The sequence below is a fragment of the Macrobrachium nipponense genome, chromosome 40 (assembly GCF_015104395.2).
Source record: "Macrobrachium nipponense isolate FS-2020 chromosome 40, ASM1510439v2, whole genome shotgun sequence".
NCBI classification, from domain to species: domain Eukaryota; kingdom Metazoa; phylum Arthropoda; class Malacostraca; order Decapoda; family Palaemonidae; genus Macrobrachium; species Macrobrachium nipponense.
Genome location: NC_061101.1, coordinates 2938869 through 2958684, shown reverse-complemented (window position 1 = coordinate 2958684; position 19816 = coordinate 2938869). Strand labels below are relative to the sequence as shown.

General features: G+C 38.1%; 1 protein-coding gene and 1 pseudogene across 1 annotated transcript; both read right to left on the bottom strand.

Annotated features, from left to right (window-relative positions):
- Positions 1 to 307: 307 nt before the first annotated feature.
- On the bottom strand, positions 308 to 9066 carry LOC135211809 (aldo-keto reductase family 1 member A1-like; annotated as a pseudogene).
- A 630-nt stretch (positions 9067 to 9696) lies between these two features.
- LOC135211878 (aldo-keto reductase family 1 member A1-like) lies at positions 9697 to 18848 on the bottom strand. Its single transcript, XM_064245096.1, has 9 exons — positions 18604 to 18848; positions 15339 to 15506; positions 14337 to 14454; positions 14117 to 14217; positions 11250 to 11322; positions 10979 to 11117; positions 10669 to 10834; positions 10102 to 10202; positions 9697 to 9985 (listed from the first exon to the last, which is right to left on the bottom strand). Exons 1-9 carry the CDS (start codon positions 18676 to 18678, stop codon positions 9943 to 9945), a joined length of 984 nt encoding a protein of 327 aa, XP_064101166.1. The 5' UTR covers positions 18679 to 18848; the 3' UTR covers positions 9697 to 9942.
- Positions 18849 to 19816: the final 968 nt, after the last annotated feature.

Sequence of the window (19816 nt, the reverse complement as noted above, 5' to 3'; positions counted from 1 at the left end):
GGAACAAAATGAAAATTTAGAGCATTTCTTACTTTACTGTCCAGCATACAATGAAATTAGAAATAGATATAGCTTTATGCAGCAACCATATCAAGAAAATAAAGAGGAATTAGTAGCAAATATAATCTTATTGGTAGTTCTAATGAGGGAGGAAGTGGAGAATAGGAAAGATTTTATAAAAGAAATGTGGTATTTCAGAGAGAAACTCAAACAAACACAAACAAAGGAGGAATAAAAGAAGCAAGGGAGCCGTTTCAAAGGCATATCCCACCCACTACAACTACTACTACTCCTAGGATGAGGATTTGATGGAACGGCTCCCCTTGCTCTCTCTAGTGACTAGTTCCATCTTCTGGCGTTCCTCTTCTTTCACACGGGGATGTGGAAAGTATATTCCGGGTGTTTCGATATCCTGAAATGCGAGGGGAAAAAAGGAGGCACTTTAGTATTGGGCGTTTTTACTTGATAATAAATAGTAGATAGTTTACATGTTTGTGCAGATTATCAGTGACGAATATTTAAAAGAAAATTAGATGGACAAAGGAATTCGTATCCATTTATGTTCACACTCATATTGAGGTGGTGGTGTTGATATATATATATATTATATATCTATATATATATATATATATATATATAGATATATATATTATATATTATATATATATATATACTTACATAACATTCAGATATATAAATGATAAAAAAAACACAGGTGACTAGACTATAGATAGCCACTTCCCAACCCAACCTAGTACTAACCCTGAAAAGCAAAACCAACACACAACACCACCAACAGATTGAATCTTACCCTTTAAGCACATCCTCGAAGATGAATATGCGTCCACTTTCGCCTTTGTCCAGAGAGTCAAGAGCAGACATGTCTTCCGGACTCAGCTTGAAGTCGAACACCTAGAAAAATATATATAAAAAACGGGAATGAAATGCTAGAGATAAATGCTAATTTGAATAATAATCGCGACAATAACATCGATAGCTATAATAACGGCATTCATCAAAGCGTCAACACCTCTGCAGCCATTACTAGAGTCTTCAAGGCGTCCCTTCGGCCCCTAGCCGCAACCCCTTTCATTCCTTTTACTGTACCTCCGCTCATATTCTCTTTCTTCCAGCTTACTTTCCTTCAGCCTCTTCGAACAATTAATTCACAATGTAACTTCGAGGTTTTCCTCCTGTAAAACCTTCAAACCCTTAGAGTAAAAATAGGAAGTAAGATGGAAGAAAGAGAATATGAACGTAGCTACAGTAAAAGGAATGAGAGAGGTTGCAGCTAAGGGTATAGAACAGACGCTGCAAAGAACCTTAAAAGTCGTGCCTACAGTGCAACGCGCGAGGTGCACTGACGCGGTAGTTTCCCAACGCGGGATATTTTCCTACCAAGAAGCTCCTTCCCAGCATCCAGCTGAGATGAAGGTGTCCCATCTGCAAATAAACCTGTTCTTGCGCAACCTGGAGAAGTCATTGAAGGTCACAGCAAGTGCGGCTGTGCGAACGATTTAAAGCATTTTGCTTTCCTGGTTCCTGATTCCTAAGCGCTCACTCCACAAACACATTTACGGGCAAACTACACTGTTTATGAGGTGCAAAACTTTATTCCCTTAATTGTTTACTTTACTCGTTATTTAGTTTAACTTTACTTCATGTTACTTCAAAATGTTTATTGTAATTCATGTCTATTATCCTTTTTTTTGCAGCCAAATTAACCCCTTAAAATTACAGATATTTCTAAATTACTAACAATCCAATATTTCTACTTTACTTTCACCCCGACTCCCTTTCATTTCTTCTTTATAACTGAGGCAGAGCCGCAATACTTAGCTTTGACATCCATCGCTTTCCAGGTTAAGAACTCTCTTAATTTTGAGGGCTATCCGTTTATATTCTCCCAGTTTTCTGTTAAGGGATATCAGTGTCCCTACATTTGTATCCTGATCTGATTTTTTTTAGCGTTTTCGTTCTAATGTCTGGTATTGTTCCTCTCTTCTTTTATCTTTCCCTTTTATCTATATAGCAGTTTTTAATTGCTTTCGTCTGCCTACGCCAGCCCCTCTTTTTTTATTGCTTATTTGTTTTAAAGTGTCTTTGCTTACTGATAGGCCTCAGTGTTCGTTGTTATAGTCAATCTCTTCTTATTTATTTAGAGATTCCGTCGTTTCTTGCAAATCTTCAAGTTTGGTTTTATATTTCTTAACTATACATCTACATATCATACTTATATTGATATTGCCAAGCTTCCTTACTGGCATGAGTCTAGTTTTAAAAAATTATTACATATTTTTCTGGTGAAATCAACGTACAACTAAACAATTTTACTAAATAATATATAGAAACCATAAAATTCTCGAGAACAGTTAAGGTCAGTCAAAGTATTATATGAACTTAATTAAGAGTGTGTACGTATCATGATAAAGATAATAGCTTTAGCAACAGAACGAACACGTATAATACAAGAGTTGAAATCATAGATTTCAAAACTTTCAATAACACATCCGTTAAGATACAGTTGAAACGTTCAGACATTATCGAAGCCCACCAGTCCCCCTCTGTAATGACCTTGACAACAGAGATAATTCACTTCGTTACCTGGAAATTCTGTCGAATTCTCTCTGGCTTCGTCGATTTGGGAATCACGACGATTCCCAGCTGGATCAGGAACCGGATGAGAATCTGCGCCGGAGTCTTACCGAGACGCTCTGCGATTGAAGCCACCGTCGGGTGTTCCAATAATATGGGAGAGTCGTCACCCCGCCTGAGGTCGAAATTAAAAATAAAGAAAACGGTTTTCCCTTACTTGCGTTTTCATTCTACGTAACTGTAAAGTTGAGAACGTACGAACATGTTGCCAAGAGTAGTAGTACGTATTTTGGATGTTATATATACGTATTATATATATATATATATATATATATATATAACATCCAAAATACGTACTATGTACTACTCTTGTCAACATTATGGAGGGTTATGGTGTTCCATTTGACAACGTGTGTGTGTGTGTGGTGTTTTTACGTTGCATGGAACCAGTGGTTATTCAGCAACGGGACCAACGGCTTTACGTGACTTCTGAACCACGTCGAGAGTGAACTTCTATCACCAGAAATACACATCTCTCACTCCTCAATGGAATGGCCGAGAATCGACCACCGAGGTGGGACGCTAATACCATACCAACCACGCCGCTGAGACGCTTTGTGTTTGTGTGTGTGTGTGTGAGAGAGAGAGAGGGAGTAATTGCTGTGTGGATCGTTAACGACTGTATTGACTGTTGGTGAGTTCTGGTCCTGTTAGTTGTTGGAGTTTTGTGTTTTTGGTTAGTTTTGTTTGTTTGTTTGTATGGTGTTTTTACGTTGCATGGAACCAGTGGTTATTCAGCAACGGGACCAACGGCTTTACGTGACTTCCGAACCACGTCGAGAGACATTGAAGGAATTGAAAGTCAGTCGAGTTGTGTTATTGATTTGTTGTTTGTTTTGTTTAGTTTGACATTGTTGCTTAAGAGTTGCTGTGCCTGTATTGTTGGGTTTGTTGTTATGAATTTTTTGTTGAGTTCCTGAGGGTTGTATGTGATTGTTATAGCTAGTTGAGGGTTGTTGTTGTTAATTATTGTTAAGTTTGGCATTGTTAGTGGGTGTGTGTGTTGCCTTTTTGTGTTTTTTTTTTGTTTTTAATTGTTTGTGCAGTGGTCTTGCGTTGTGGGTGAGTTCCTTGTTGTTTGCTGTGTTGTCGAGTTGGGGTTGTGTTCCTTGGTTGTTGTTGTGGTTCTTGGGTGTTGTTTTGTTGTTGGGTTTTGGTCTTTGGTTGTTGTTAGAGTTGTGGGGTTTTGGTCTTTGGTTGTGGTTCTTGGTTTTTGTCTTGTTGTTGTTAGCAGACAGCACAGGATAGCCTGGAGTAACTGGAGTGGTTGGAAGTACATGTTTTTTTGTTTTTTTTTAGCTATAGGTCAATTGTCCTGCGTATATTTTGCTGTGTAAAGAGGAAAGTGTGACAGAGGGTGAGTTTGGCAGCTGGATTGGTTAAGATTATGTGGTGGGGATTTGCCACTTGTTTTTTTAAGCTTGTGATCCTGCCACATTATGTTCTTATCTTCTCATGGGGGGGGGGTGTCATCCCCCAAAATCCCCGTAAGAAGGTGAGTGAAAACCGGGACTTTGAACAAGTTCTTTCGTAGTGAACTTGAAAATGTAGACTAGACAACGAACGTATACTTGTTCAATGTCCCGGGTTTCACTCATTGTTTTACGTGGATTTTGTGATAATAAGAAATATGATATATATATTATATATATATATATATATAAAATTGAACAAGTTTACGTGATTTTGGGGGATGATCCCCCATGCACGTTTTATTCAATCATACGCAACACCCAACGAAAGTACGTCAAACCAACTTACAAGCAAGCACGCATATCCACACTTACTGGTAGTAGTACTACCTTCTAATAGATGCAGAGGACCTTCGTTTCCAGCCACTATAATTTAGGTCATCTTCAAAACAACACTTCAAATCACCCCGATAATTATAACTGGTTCACTTAAGGTAGATTCTTGGCCTCCAAACAAACTTCTCGTAAGCATATGGCTCATCCAAGAATCTACCTACAAGTGAACCAGCTATAGTACTACATGAAACGGAGGATGAACCTCAAAACAAAATAATAAAAACTACTGAGGCTAGAGGGCTGCAACTTAGTACGTTGATCAACCGCACTCCAACCATCGGACATACCTAATTGCATAACAGAGTTCACACTAATATACAAATGTCTTACGAGAGAGAGAGAGAGAGAGAGAGAGAGTCCTTACCCTGAGCCTTGTAGGGAGGGCTCCTAGGCGGGACCCATAGGCACAAACAGGGATTCCCATACTTCGAGCACCACCTCCCTCCAGCGGCCTTCTGCCTGATGGTATGCGTGCAACTCCACCTGGAGATTTGCAGGGTTGATTCGACACACTGGAATAAGACAGACGGGATCAGTCAATCAGAGAAAGAGAGAGAGAGAATCACCTCGCAAATGTCTTGAGAGAGAGAGAGAGACTTACCCTTCATGATTCTTTCAATCTGCTTGCTGTTGAAGTTGGAGATTCCAATTGCCTTCGCCTTTCCAGAATCAGCCTGGAATCATTATTATTATCATTCTAAAGGTAGGTATAGGCCTACACTGTTATATTATGGAACAAACCCAATCGGGCCGTTAATACGCTAAGCTACAGAACATGCCACAACGTAACAAAAGCTGAAAACATCAAGGAAAAAATAAACACAATTAAATGAAGATACGTAAAAAAATAAAAAAAGATCAAAGTTTTATCATAATAAAAACAACGATGATATTATGTCACAAGATCAATGTAATGTTGCGAAGACCGTAATAGTAATATAGTATCTTCCGCAGTCATTATTTTCCAAGAGTTCATGAAGGACGAAGCCACCTACCAGCTTCTCCATGCCTTTGTAAGTGACTCCAAGTCGGTGTCGAGATCCATTATGACGTTGCCATCTTCATCCACAGGCCAGACATCGTCGTCGTGTTTCCCTTTATGCAGATGTAAATTAAATAAATAGATAAAGAAAGAACGAGAGAAAATAAGTGTTACTGTAACGAGCAATATGATAAACGAGAGAACGTAATAACAAAAGTGAGAAATAGGATAATGTTTCGTCGTATTACCTATTAGTCCTACCGGGTTGTGAATCAGATACAGATCGACGTAGTCCAAGTTAAGTCGTTCCAGCGACTTGTCCAGAAACCTAGCGACGTCCTCCGCTCGATTGGCGATAAATGGCAACTGAAAATAATGAGATTAAATAATTCTTTACTTTATATTATTGGTGGCTTTATACTTCGCATAACTTTTATCATTACTTTGCCGATTAGTCAAATGGAATAATACGTTACTGAATTCGACTTGACGTTGTAACGCCAGCTGAATAAATTAATCAGTCAACGTTATTAGGCTGAGGTGGGAAATTATAGTTTAAATCTGACCATTTCGTTTAATTATTTCATCAGAGTAAAACAAATAAACCATTTGCAATAATAACAGCTTTTGAAAAATTAGTACTATCTATCCTGTGATAAATACTAAGATTGACTTCATAGTTGCTGATCATCAAAAAAATATAAATAAATAGCTAAGCAGCATATTTTATATAACATTACAGAAATATTAATTTTTCTTAATCAAATTACATCGGTCTAGTACTAACGTCCCTATATTAACGATTTCATGACCGATTCAAATCCGGGCCTTTTAAAGTCATCTGAACCCGAACATCCTTACTTTAGTGGTGACGAAGAGTTCCTCTCGTTGAATCCTTCCGCTGTCCAGCCACTCCTTGCAGGACGTTCGCCAATCGACCCTTCGTTCTGGTAGAGGTAAGCGGTGTCGATATGGCGGTAGCCGCATTCCAACGCCGTGTTGACAACCGTTTTAATCTCTTCCGGTTGTGACTGAAAAAAAAAAATTAATCTTGAATATAAAGCCGACAGTCACACTAAGTGTGTTGTATTCGATATAAACGGCGAAACTACGAGACTGAATTGAACCAAAGTCGGACCAGAAATGTAGATTTTATAGTGGATGATATTTCTCTACGGGTGTTTGTATGGTGCTTTTACGTTGCATGGAACCTGTGGTTATTCAGCAACGGGACCAACGGCTTTACGTGACTTCCGAACCACGTCGAGAGTGAACTTCTATCACCAGAAATACACATCTCTCACTCTCAGTGACCAATCACAGTTCCTTTTTTTTTTGACACGCAACGAATTTTTCTCAATGGCCTATTTTCGAAAGATTTTCGGGCGGAACAATACATTTTGTGCCGGTTTTTGGTAGATATGGACGTGAAAGGTTGTTCTATATATATATATATATATATATATATATATATATATATATATATATATATATATATATATTACAACCAAGGTGCAGGCAGGTGAAGACCAGGGGATGCATCAAATCAGGCGTTGTTGACTCAAGGAAACAGACCAATCTACATATTTCTTAATTCCGACGTTTCGTAATAACATTTATTACATCATCTGGGAATCTGTCAATTAGTTAATATGATGAACTTATAAAACAATCTTAAATTTACTAAATAAAAAAAACTAAGAAGACTAAAATTTGTTAAAATATACGATTAATATATATATATTTAAAAACTGAGACTGCCGACCAACCTTAAGAGAAAGGAAGACTGAATGACAGGAGACACGTTAACTAAGGTACAGTTGGATGGAGGAGGTTTGGGTATTCAACTGGGGAACCAGCTGCTTGATGAGCAACGACGCTAAAATGGTAGCGGGGGTTAGGTTCTTTGGGGGCCCAGGCCCACCCCCGCCCGCCCATATGATGCAAAAATCGTCTCTTTCGAGTTGTGTTTTGCAGATTTTTGCATGGTTCCTGATATTCGAGTGTTCAGGGGCGGAGAGTCTACTTCCTGTAGGAATAAGTTTGCGAGCAACAACAACAAAAGTGTTGAGCCTGACGACTGGAAGTTGGACAGAGGGAAATAGGAATGCCTCTGAAGTATTATCAAATCTCGTCGATTTAGTGCCGAAATATGGCGGGGGGGGAGAAGGCACGTTTCGTCAGATTACACATTAAGGAACCTGAGCAGGGGCTTCAACGTTCTCCTTCAAGCAAAGGCTCATCTTTACCATCCCTTAGTGTAAGGTAAGCTTGATCTGAGACCAACAGACTTTTATAATATAGCGGTTGGTAAAGGATAGAAACTGCTCCCAAGGTTAGGTTTGGCAGGATTCTTTAGGTTATAGCTTTCAGGGGCCTTAATGATTGATTTTTCTTTACACACCCAAAAAAAATCCCGGTTCCTACTGTGGTCCTCCATAATTGTTGTAGGTTTTACATGTTATAGTACTTGGAGGAAATCGTGTAACGAGAAGTAACCATAGCTGAAATATTGTGGGTTTCTTCGTGTTTTTTATGCATGCCACCAAAGAAATCTACTGTTTTTGCCCGTTTTTCGTTGTTAAACAAATCGTGCGGCCTCTTTTACGTTTACCAAATAGCATTAATTATAATCCTGATCATGATTAATAAATCATTCATTTCCTACATGTAAACGAGACACGAAATGGACGTAGCCTTATCACTTCAGGAATTAAAGGGTAGATATCGTTTATCAGAAATTTAATTACATCCGGCAGCATCTCTCGTCTGCCAGACGTTCGATTACCTACACTACGAAGATTGTAACAGCCAGGCATTACAATTTGAGGTATTGGTTTGTTGGAGAGTCCGGAGGTCCATACCAGACTTCCCATGTCCTCTTACACCTTTCTAATATGCCAGCTTAATCCACGGTCCAGAGGTCTAAAGTAAGGAGGTAATTGTAACCTCTTTGGTCTACCTAGACCTTGGCTTAATTCAAACCGACAACCACTATTGGGCGTTTCCACTCAACTTTCTTCGTGGTTCGATAATAAAATACATAATGACGGCTATTACAGATACGATCATTTTGATTTTAACGTTACTCGTACATTGAGTCTTTTATATTGAACCGTATCACTATGATTAACAGTTGTTGCAATAATTAATCTTACCATAATGTTGTTTTATCTCTTGCTATGTATGGACAAGTATCTTGATATTGTCATCCCATCACTCCCGATAGAAAATATTATATACAATCAAAGTATTTTCCAGACACTTACCTTGTAAGTACCAATACCAATGATCGGCATCTCCTTGCCGTTTGGTAGGTCTACAGTGGGAACGGTTTGAGCCATCTCTGAAACAGAGCCGGCAGGATGAGCTCAGGCCTAAACGAAATATTTTATAGTACGTAAACTTGGAGGTAGTGTGCCGTCGAATGTCGAAAAGCACAAGTAGAATGTTTTTTGCACTAAAGTGGCGTCAGGTCCGTAACCGTCACTGACTGAGCAGGACAGTGAGCAGCCAGGTTTAAATTTCGTGAAACAAGCCCTGGCAGAGCGATGGGAGAAATACTAGATTATGCAAGAGACATACACTTCTTGAAATTAGCCGTTACGTCACGGAGAAACCCACGATAATCAAATTCTGAGAACGAGGTTCCGGTGACATTACGTTTGTTACGGCCAAGCAGAATCAGTTTGTCGTGTTTTTGAAGCATTTGTGCTTTTGTTTAAGAGTTTGTGTTTTCGCACAACGACATCTATCGATTGACGTATTTTGCCATTTTTCTGTTAGTGGTTATAGGTATGTATAAAATATTCTGTGCTAGACATACATATGCAACCTCAGTCTTCCACATAGACGCGCTAGCCCTCTCAAAATAATGTCTGCTAGATTCTAGTGTTGCTGTAGCTACATATCCTCTGACACACTTGTATGTACATTCTCTACAGTGCGTTACTGGAGGCACACTGCAAGCAATGTCCTGCAAAGAAGTCCTGCTCTAATTTTTTTCAGAATACATAATCCTGGAAAGTTGATTTGTTCAATTGAAATTTTTTTATTTTTTGATGACCATCAATTCTTTTCAGGTCTAAAGGCCATGGGGACAATCGACAAAATCTCCTTTTGTAGCCCAGACCCGTAGAAATCATGAGAAAGGAAAATAAAAGTGAGAAGGGTGGTGCTTTCAGCTTCGTAGAGGAAGAAAGGTTACGGGAATCGGCATTGCAAATTGCTTGCAGGGTGCATTCAAACTAATTAAACCCACGACCATTTATTTCAAACCCTTAAGAAGATCAATTGGACATTTAGTTACGTCACAACTGATAGTAGTAGTAGTAGTAGTAGGCGGGATATACCTTTGAAACGGCTCCCTTGCTTGTTTTATTCCTCCTTTTTATAACTGAGCAACGAAAACAGTAGTAGGGGAGAGGAGGAGGGATTTTGCCTTTGGAACTGCTCCCCTTGCTCTCACTGTTCCTTCCTTCTGGCGTTCCTCTTCTTTCACACGGGGATGTGGAAAGTATATTCCGGGTGTTTCGATATCCTGAAATGCGGAAAAAAAGGAGCTACTTTAGTTTTTAGACTTTTTGCTTGATAATAAATAATAGATGCTTTTGATGTACATTCAAACAGAGAGAGAGAGAGAGAGATTAACGTTACCCTTTAAGCACATCCTCGAAGATGAATATGCGTCCACTTTCGCCTTTGTCCAGAGAGTCTAGAGCGGACATGTCTTCCGGACTCAACTTGAAGTCGAACACCTAGAAATGAAAAATAAATAAATAAATAAACCGCGAATAATAAGCTGATTCTAGAGGGAATTGCTTTTCTGAATATATTTATCTTGAGAATTTGTTGTTTTCTCTTTCGAGGTAATAAGGTCTATATAGTAGTACATGCTTTAGATATTGCAACGCATCCCTTACTGGTAGGATTAAAGTTTCAGAGCTTTTTTTAAAATTCCCTGTGAAAATAACCTAAAAGTCAATTGATAATTTTAACTAAATAGATATTTAGAAACTATTCAATTGTCTCGAGCAGTTAAGGACACAGTTAACATTTTTAATAAGTGTACTTCAGTAAAGGAGTGCAACTTTAGCAACAGAACGAACACGTACATTGCAAGAGTTAAAAATCATAGATTTCAAAACTTTAAATGACACATCCATTAAGATAGCGTTTTCTGTACCTAATGATCTTGACAACAGAGACAATTCTCTTAATTACCTGGAAATTCTGTCGAATTCTTTCTGGCTTCGTCGATTTGGGAATCACGACGATTTCCAGCTGGATCAGAAACCGGATGAGGACCTGTGCCGGAGTCTTACCGAGACGCTTCGCGATTGAAGTCACCGTCGGGTGTTCCAATAATATGGGAGAGCCGTCTTTCCGCCTGAGGTTCAAAATAAGAGAAGTTGAACAGGTTTTCTTAGAGTTGCGTTCACGAACATTCTTTGTCAGTTTATGGAGTATATTTGGGCTTTAACTACGTCATGCATAGAGAGAGAGAGAGAGTAGTAGTAGCAGTAGTACTTACTCCTGAGCCTTATAGGGAGCGCCGATGGGAGCGTAGGCACATACGGGGATTCCGTACTTGGAACATATTTTCCTCAGCTTCTTCTGCTGGTGGAATGCGTGCAGCTCCACCTGGAGATTTGCTGGCTTGATACGACACACTGGAATAGATTAGACGGATGGGAATAGTCAATCAGAGAGAGAGGAGAATCACCTCGTAAATGCATAAGAGATTTCCCACAAATATATGCAAATATCTTTCCCTAGAGAGAGAGAGAGAGAAAGAAACTTACCTTTCATGATTCTTTCAATCTGCTTGCTGTTGAAGTTGGAGATTCCTATTGCCTTCGCCTTTCCGGAATCAGCCTGGAATCATTACCAGGAATAAGTAACTGCCGGATAATTGAAGTTAAGTCATTGATCTTTTTTACGCTTCTCTATTGAAGTCATGATTATTACGGTTATATATGTGCTATTATTGTCGTTATATTATTAAATAAAGACATTGGTTTGAAGTTAAACCCACAGGCTATTATTATTATTATAAATAAACCAGCATTACTTTGAAGTTGGTCTATAAAGGTCAGTATGATTTTTAATATTATTATGAAAAAAAATAGGAAACAAAAATCAAATAACATGAAATAAAAACAGTATTGCAAATCCCTTACAGGAATATACCTTTTAGGCCAATGGCCTAACTCAGAGAGCTGAGGTCATTCAGCGCTGAAAGAGAAACTGAGCAGAAAGGTTTTGAAAGGTGCACCATGAAGCAATTGTTAGAGGGTAGATAGCAAGATGAAGTAAAGTATAGCAATAAAGAAGCCTCTACTATAGTCGATTCACATCAGCCGTACCATTTGACTCTAGGCCAGTCCCTAACGACACTCCTCATTGGCTGTTGATAAGCCAGTCACAGGGCTGGAAACGCTCGGTCTCTTTCTTGAGAGTTCACTTAGGCTGCAGTCCAGAACATACAAAGAATATGGGGTCATGGAAAGAACTGGAGAGTCGTATTGAAAAGGGGCAAACAATTGACAAAGTTGAGCTGGCACTAATAAACAATGAACGACGTAGGTGGCGAGAGGTACTTACCAGGTTCGTGGCTATAATTCATAGTCTGGCAGAACGAAATCTTCCTCTCAGAGGGTCCACATACACACTTTACCAGCCCAATAATGGGAACTTTCTGAAAGAAGTTGAACTCATGGCTCAGTTTGACCCTGTTCTCAAAGAACATATTGTGAAGGTACAAGGAGGTGCCAGTCATACATCCTACCTAGGCAATATTATTCAAAATGAGTTTATTGACTGCATCAGTATGAGGGTTGTGGAGTGCATGGTAACCGAAATTAGACAATCCAAATACTTTTCAATTATTTTAGATTGCACTCCAGATTTAAGTCACAAGGAGCAATTATCTGTGATAATAGCTACTTTGGCTACCTGCAAAAGTTATGTAATCTCTTTTGTGCCTCCACTCAAAGTTGGTCGACCCTAAAAAAACATGTGGATACAACTTTGAAATCCGGGGCAGACACACGGTGGGAGAGTCGAATCAACAGTGTTGAGGTTGTAAGATTCCAGGCTGCAAAAGTGAGAGATGCTCTTTTAGAGGTGAGAGCAAGCACTGCAGAACCAGCTATTAAAATCGAAGCACAAGCCTTAGCAGAAGAGGTTGGGATCATACGGTTCTCTATTTGTACGGTGGTGTGGTTATGATATCCTTAGAAAAGGTTCAAACTGTGAATAAACTTCTGCAGTCACAATGCATGCATCTGGATGTAGCTGTTGACATTCTCAAGAAGGCTGAAACCTCCCTTGTTAGCTACAGAGACACTGGGTTTGCTGATGCCCAGACATCTGCCAAAGAGATATGTGAGGAGATGAATGTGGAAGCTTGCTCCTAAAGCAGAAAAAGACTCCGAAACTACTAAAAGGCAGTTTTCCTATGAGGCCCCCGATGAACCTATTACCGATGCCTTGAAAAAAATGGACAGTTTTTCATTTTTCAATGTAGTTGTGGATATGGCCATTGAATCTGAGAGAGAGAACTGGAATGAGGAGTGATGTTGCAAAGAAATTCAGTGTTCTCATAAACTTCTCTGACCTGACATCTAGTGAGCTAGAAAAGCAGGCAAAAAGATTTGTGTAATACACTCACATGAGGATCATTCTGATTTAAATTATGATGAACTGATTGTAGAGATGCAGTCATTTCCAAACAATGTCCAAAACAAAATATGACAACTTAGACCTTCTTGTTTTTCTGGAGGAGAAAGGCCTGAAAGAGATCTATCCAAACATGTGGGTGGCATTAAGAATTGCTGTCACTACTGTGACTGTGGCATCTGCAGAGAGAAGCTTCCCTAAACTTAAGCTCATTAAAAACATATTTAGGTCTACTATGTCACAGGAGCGCCTAAATGGGCTGGCAATAATTAGTATTAATAGAGAAATATCCAAACAGATTTCGTATGATGACACTATAGATGATTTTGCTGCAAGAAAGTCAAGAAGAGTCAGGTTTTAAATATGAAAAATCAGTGAAGAAAACTTGTATATAATAGTTTTAGCATAGCCCTCAACATATATGCATTGAGTTCTATGGTTTTAGATTGGCAAGATTACCTTTTTCAATTTATCTTAGGTAAGATTTGCAATAAAAATGCATAATGGTGTTATTCCATTAAAATTTACAAAAATAGTTTGTATACTTTTGAGTCTATTACTGTCCTTGTGTGTATACATATACGTGAAGATGATTTATTAATAAAGTATGTTGTTTTGTTGTGGAACTTGAGATGCTAGTTGTGTTCAAAATTGTTTATGTTATTATTTCCAGCCTGGAGGGAAGGGGGGCGCCATAACGAGTTCTTGCCTGGGGCGCCTAACGAACTAGAAACGGCCCTGCGTTAGGCAGAATGTATGTTCCACCTCTCCTGAGGGATACTTTTGAAAGACACCTCAGGAGAGGTGGAACATACATCCTGCCTGTGAACTCTCGCGAGAGACTGAGAATTTCCAGCCCCCCTGCAATTGGCTTATCAACGGCCAATCAGGAGCGTCGTAAGGGACTGGCCTAGACATCAGATGCACGGGGGGTTTGAATCTACTATAGGCATTATTCGCAAAGATCATTAAGGATGATTCCACCTACCAACTTCTCCATGCCTTTGTAAACCGACTCCAAGTCGGTGTCGAGATCCAAAGTGACGTTACCCTCTTCATCCAGAGGCCAGAAATCATCGTCGTCTTTCCCTTTACGAAGGAGTAAACAAATAAGTAAATATAGGAAATCAATGTCAATGGAACAGGCAAACAAATAAATGAAAGAACCGAATGACAGACGAGAGAAACCGTATAATGTTTCGTCTTACCCTTTACTCCTACCGGATTGTGAATCAGATAGAGGTCGACGTAGTCCAATTTGAGGCGTTCCAGCGACTTGTCCAAGAACCTAGCGACGTCCTCTGCTCGATTGGCGTGAATCGGCAACTGAAGGCAACATAATATTCATTTTGTATATTTCAGCTCCTTAATTTTCACATTCGTTTCCTATATTTATACCTCTCATTGATGGGAACTCTACTGTGTGGAATTTTTAAATTTTTATTTTTATTTTTTTGCATTGTTATTATTTAACAGGTGCCCAAGACCTTTGTTGTTGTGAATTCAGCTGAAACACAAGGCGTGGCCCAACCTCCAGCTTACTTGGGGTGCTGCTAAAATCTATGGTCAAATAGAGCGTTGTTTCACCAACTAAAATTAAAATAAATACGCTATATTTTATTAGAAATAATTTTTCTGCACTGTTTAACATGCATATTTTTTATATTTTACTTTTTCATTCTAATAAATATATCATAAATATTGTATATTAAAATTCCTGTATCTTTAACTCAACGCAAAACACCTTTACCAGACCTTTTAGGCTTTCCTACCCTCCCCCCCCAACAAGAACAACAACAAAGCAGTTTGTAGGCTTACTCCCCGAGTGAGCGAAAATAAGCAGTATTGAGTTGACAGTCTAAATAAGCGTTGGGGAAGTAAATCACATGAATGATTTCAATAATTTGCTTTGGAAAGATAATTATTCAACATACATGTGAGATTTTTTTAGTCGCAAAATGTGGTTTGATAATATATTTAAATTAGTTTCAGACTTTATATTCAAAGATTTCATTTAATAGTTTATTTTTAATTGCAGAGGGCTATGGTACGGGTAACCCAGTGCCACTATCTTGTCCAGAACCGAATAAGAGAAGATAGCAATCCCCTGCAGGAGCCAATGATGCATGATGACAGATTGTCCTTTTATATTACAATTTAAAATCTGAGCACCATTTTATTGTCTTCCGTTTGTATTCCAACGCACTTACTTTAGTGGTGATGAAGAGTTCCTCTCGTTTAATCCTTCCGCTGTCTAGCCACTCCTTCAGGACTTCGCCAATTTCTCGTTCGTTCTGGTAGAGGTAAGCGGTGTCGATATGGCGGTATCCGCATTCCAACGCCGTGTTGATTGTCAGTTTAATCTCTGCCGGTGTTGACTGAAACGAAGAAAACGTTTGATGCAATCTTGAAAGATATTGGTAACATTATAGAAAACTAATAAACGCCAATTTATTTTGACACAACAAAAACTATACGGAAGTCTAAGAGAAATCGAACGTCCTGCTTGCTTGAGGGCGTTCGAACAATATGTACATGTATGAATAAAGATATATGCCACGAAGGAAAATAACAACAGTGTATCCGCGAGACCTTTCGACGTCCAAACGTCCTTTACTTAACATAAAAGCAACAACATAATATATAAAATTCTACGTATGGATTGTCCCTCATTTTATCTCGGACAGTCTAGCAAGGGCCTAGAAGTAAGGCTTAAGCCAGCATAAATATTCTGTAAAAACTGGGCAAACATCTAATGCAATATTCATTCATTTAAGTGAAAACAACCACCGAATAAATTGGGTTGGTAGTTCAGTAAGTTGCAAGGTCAAGAGATACTAGTAATAAAACTAAAAACTCGGCATGAATTACCTCTACCTATAAGTCACATTATTTCACTCACGAGTTTGTGCATTTGTGATTGTAAGTTTATATTCAATGGTGAATTTTATCAACAAATATTGGCATGGCAATGGAAATCCTTTATCACCACTACTCTCAAACTTGTACATGGAATTCTTTGAAAAACGCTACTTACCTAACTAATAACATTTATATTCCTGTAAAGTGGTATCATTATGTTGATGATATTTTAGCTGTTCTGCCTGTCTGTATTGATGTAAATGATTTACTCTCTAAATTAAATAACCAGGTACCATCGATGAAGTTTACTCTAGAATTAGAAAAAGACAATTGCCTCCCCTTTCTTCAGATGTTTGATACATAGAGAACCATTTCAATGTAAATTCAGTATTTATAGGAAACCAACCAACAACTTAACCTATGTTCATTTCTTCTCAGGCCACCATCTTAACATAAAAATATCAATTTTTTCTTCTATGTTTTTACGAGCATTGCGCATTGTCAGTCCCCAATATTTGGATCAAGAAATTGAATACATAAGAAAAATAGGGAAAGATTTATGCTATCCTTCACATATATTAGATATTTGTTATAACAAAGCCCACAAAAAATTTTAGTGTAAGTAACACGCAGAAAGAAAATTCTAAGAACATTCTCAGTTTGCCTTATTTTAACGGATTTGAAACCATTAAATCATTGTTAAAAGCTTCTAATGTCAACCTTGTTTTTTCCTATAATAACACTAAAAGGAATGTTAATAAAAAATGGCCCCAGAGAAAGCAACAACATAATATATAAAATTCCATGTATGGATGGTCCCTCATTTTATCTCGGACAGTCTAGCAAGGGCTTAGAAGTAAGGCTAAGCCAGCATAAATATTCTGTAAAAACTGGGCAAACATCTAATGCAATATTCATTCATTTAAGTGAAAACAACCATCGAATAAATTGGGTTGGTAGTTCAGTAATTGCAAGGTCAAAAGATGTCTTATCACGAAATCTTTTAGAATCTGCTTTAATACAACTTACTTTTCATTGTAATTTCAATGTTAGTCATGGCCTGTTTCATTTAGACCCTTGTATTTGTAATATGTTTAAGAATGACCTCAAAGATATAATTACAGACTTGAATAAAAATTAGTTGCTTTAGAGTTATCTTCGTTGTAATGTATGTCTAACATGTTTTGTGAATATGGTTTTGTTTACCAAAGTTCTGAATAGCTGTCACCTATAATCATTTAATTGTTTTGTCCTTGTATCTCAGATGATTGTCTTAAACTTTTAATTGCACCCATTGTTTATGCTTGTTTGGGAAGGTTACTCATCTTCCAGGTGTGTCGGATTCTAGGTACTAATCTCTTTATAACCCCTATCTGTCAGTTATACGAATCTTCTTGTTTTGTCTTTTTCCTCATGTATGTCAGTTCATCTGCTTAGTAAAGGACGTTTGGACGTCGAAAGGTCTCGCGGCTACTCCGTTGTTTATTTTTCTTCGTGGCATATATCTTTATTTCTGGATTTATCACGTTCCTAACTTTCGTGATTCAGTTATACGTACATGTATGTATGTCCAAATGCTTTAAATGTATACGTGTGTGTGTGGGCCCATGCGTGTGTTAGTGCATTCAAACACTTTCAATGATTGTGTGTTGAAGCGCAGGACAGTGCATGTGCTTGCATTTGGACATTTATTGCATATATGTGCGTCCGAACTTTTTATGTACCTAGTGTGTGAGAGCTTGAGTAAACAATTATTTGAAAGATATGAAAATTTACAGTTTATGAAACAGCATTTATGAAAATTTACAGGGAAAGGGAATTAAAAAACCCAATTACGTATCGTGCACCATAACCCTAATAATAATAAGTAACAAATATTCAATTTCGGAAAGTAAACTTGACGGAAGACAGAGGAACCTTATCATAATGAGATTACAGGGAAGCTGTCGGCTATCAGACAATTGTCTAGCCCTGGAGGCAGCGCCTCTCCCCTGCCAGACGTTGGATTCCCTACACTTCCAAGTATAAAAATAACTCAATTTGTGCATTTTTAGGGTTCTATCTAGTCTTCGTGCCTCGAAAATAACAAAATGACATTTGCTTTTATTGTTACGATCATTATTTTAATTTTAACGGTACTTGTGCATTCAGGATCTGATTACGAATACGATCATCATTTTTATTGTAACGATACTTGTGCATTCGGCATCTGATGCTGAGCCTGAATTGCTAAAAATGATGAACAGTAGTTACATTCATTACTCTCACCAGTGTGTTGTTATATCTCTAATGTATATAGCAGTACGTATATATAGATATATATAATATATATATATATATATATATATATATATAAATATATATATATATATATATAATATATATATAATATATATATATATATATATATAATATATATATATATATATATATATATATATATGTATATAATATGATATATATATATATATTATATATTATATATATATATATATATATATATATTATATATATATATATATATATAATATATATTCGATGCTGTCATCGCATGTCCTTCACAGAAAACAGTATATGAGTACTTATACTAAAAAAATACTTCCAGACACCTACCCTGTAAGTACCAATGCCAATGATTGGCATTTTCATGCCGTTTGGCAGGTCGACTGTGGGAACTGCTTGAGTCATCTCTGAAAAACTTGTGCGTCTAAAAGGTACAAAAGAAGCTGGCAGAATGAACTCAGAACTTCAACAAAATACTCGCTACTTGATGTTGGAGGACGTCTGTTTTCGCACGAGCAAGCAGAGTATTAACGGTGTTACTCGGCGGGCATCAGGGAGCCAACTGATCGCTTAAACGCTAGATCATGAAATATATATGTGTGTGCAACCGGCAACTGGCTGCTGAGTCATGGTGAACCTCACGATGGTGAACTTTTAAAATAGAGGTACTACCTGTGAAATTTATGACGACTAAAAGAACACAAAATCAGAATGTCATGCTTTCAAGCATTTTGTGACTCAATATCAGTTTGTCATGCCTTCAAGCGTGTTGTGCTTTTGCTAAGGGGTGAATTACCTATATATAGTATGGATGAATCTGTGAAAAACCTGAGACAGAAGCGAGACATGGCTAATTTTTAACTTTTCGAAGATCTATCTAGAGAAGAAATTGAAAGGCTGGAAAAAAATCACCAACAGCAACGGTTCTATAAAGAAGTTACTTAAACCCGCTTAAACTCTCGACGTGGTTCGTTAATCACGTAAAGCTGTTGGTCCCGTTGCTGAATAACCACCGGTTCCATGCAACGTAAAAACACTATACAAACAAACTTAAACCAGTATTATTACAGGTAAATTAGAATGAGGAGGAGCTGGTTCAAGAGAAAAAACAGTATCCTCCTTCAACTAATACTACTACTAATTGTTTACATCCATGACGTCATAGTGGTGCTTCCAAGATGCACGTCAACCGGCTGACGAGTCCTCCCCTGTTTTCAAGAGTTTGCTGCACGTTAAAGAGACCTCGGGGGAAAAATTACCATGGGGCAGCCACCGCCAGTGAATATTCTCCCGAACCTGAGTATCCTCCAATCCTTGATATATCCCCAGGGGCGCTCAGGAGGCGGAAAAAGGAGGCCTGGCACGAGAAGGTGAAGAACCTCCCGACGGTGGAACAGAAATTGATCGAACTCAACATGCCGAAATACTACGGCTACTGGGCCTGTCAGATCAAGGACGACTGGCACAAGATCACGGAGGGAATTTCATCAAGTATGCAACCAGGACTCACGTCACGAAGGACATTCCCGTCCGATTATTACGG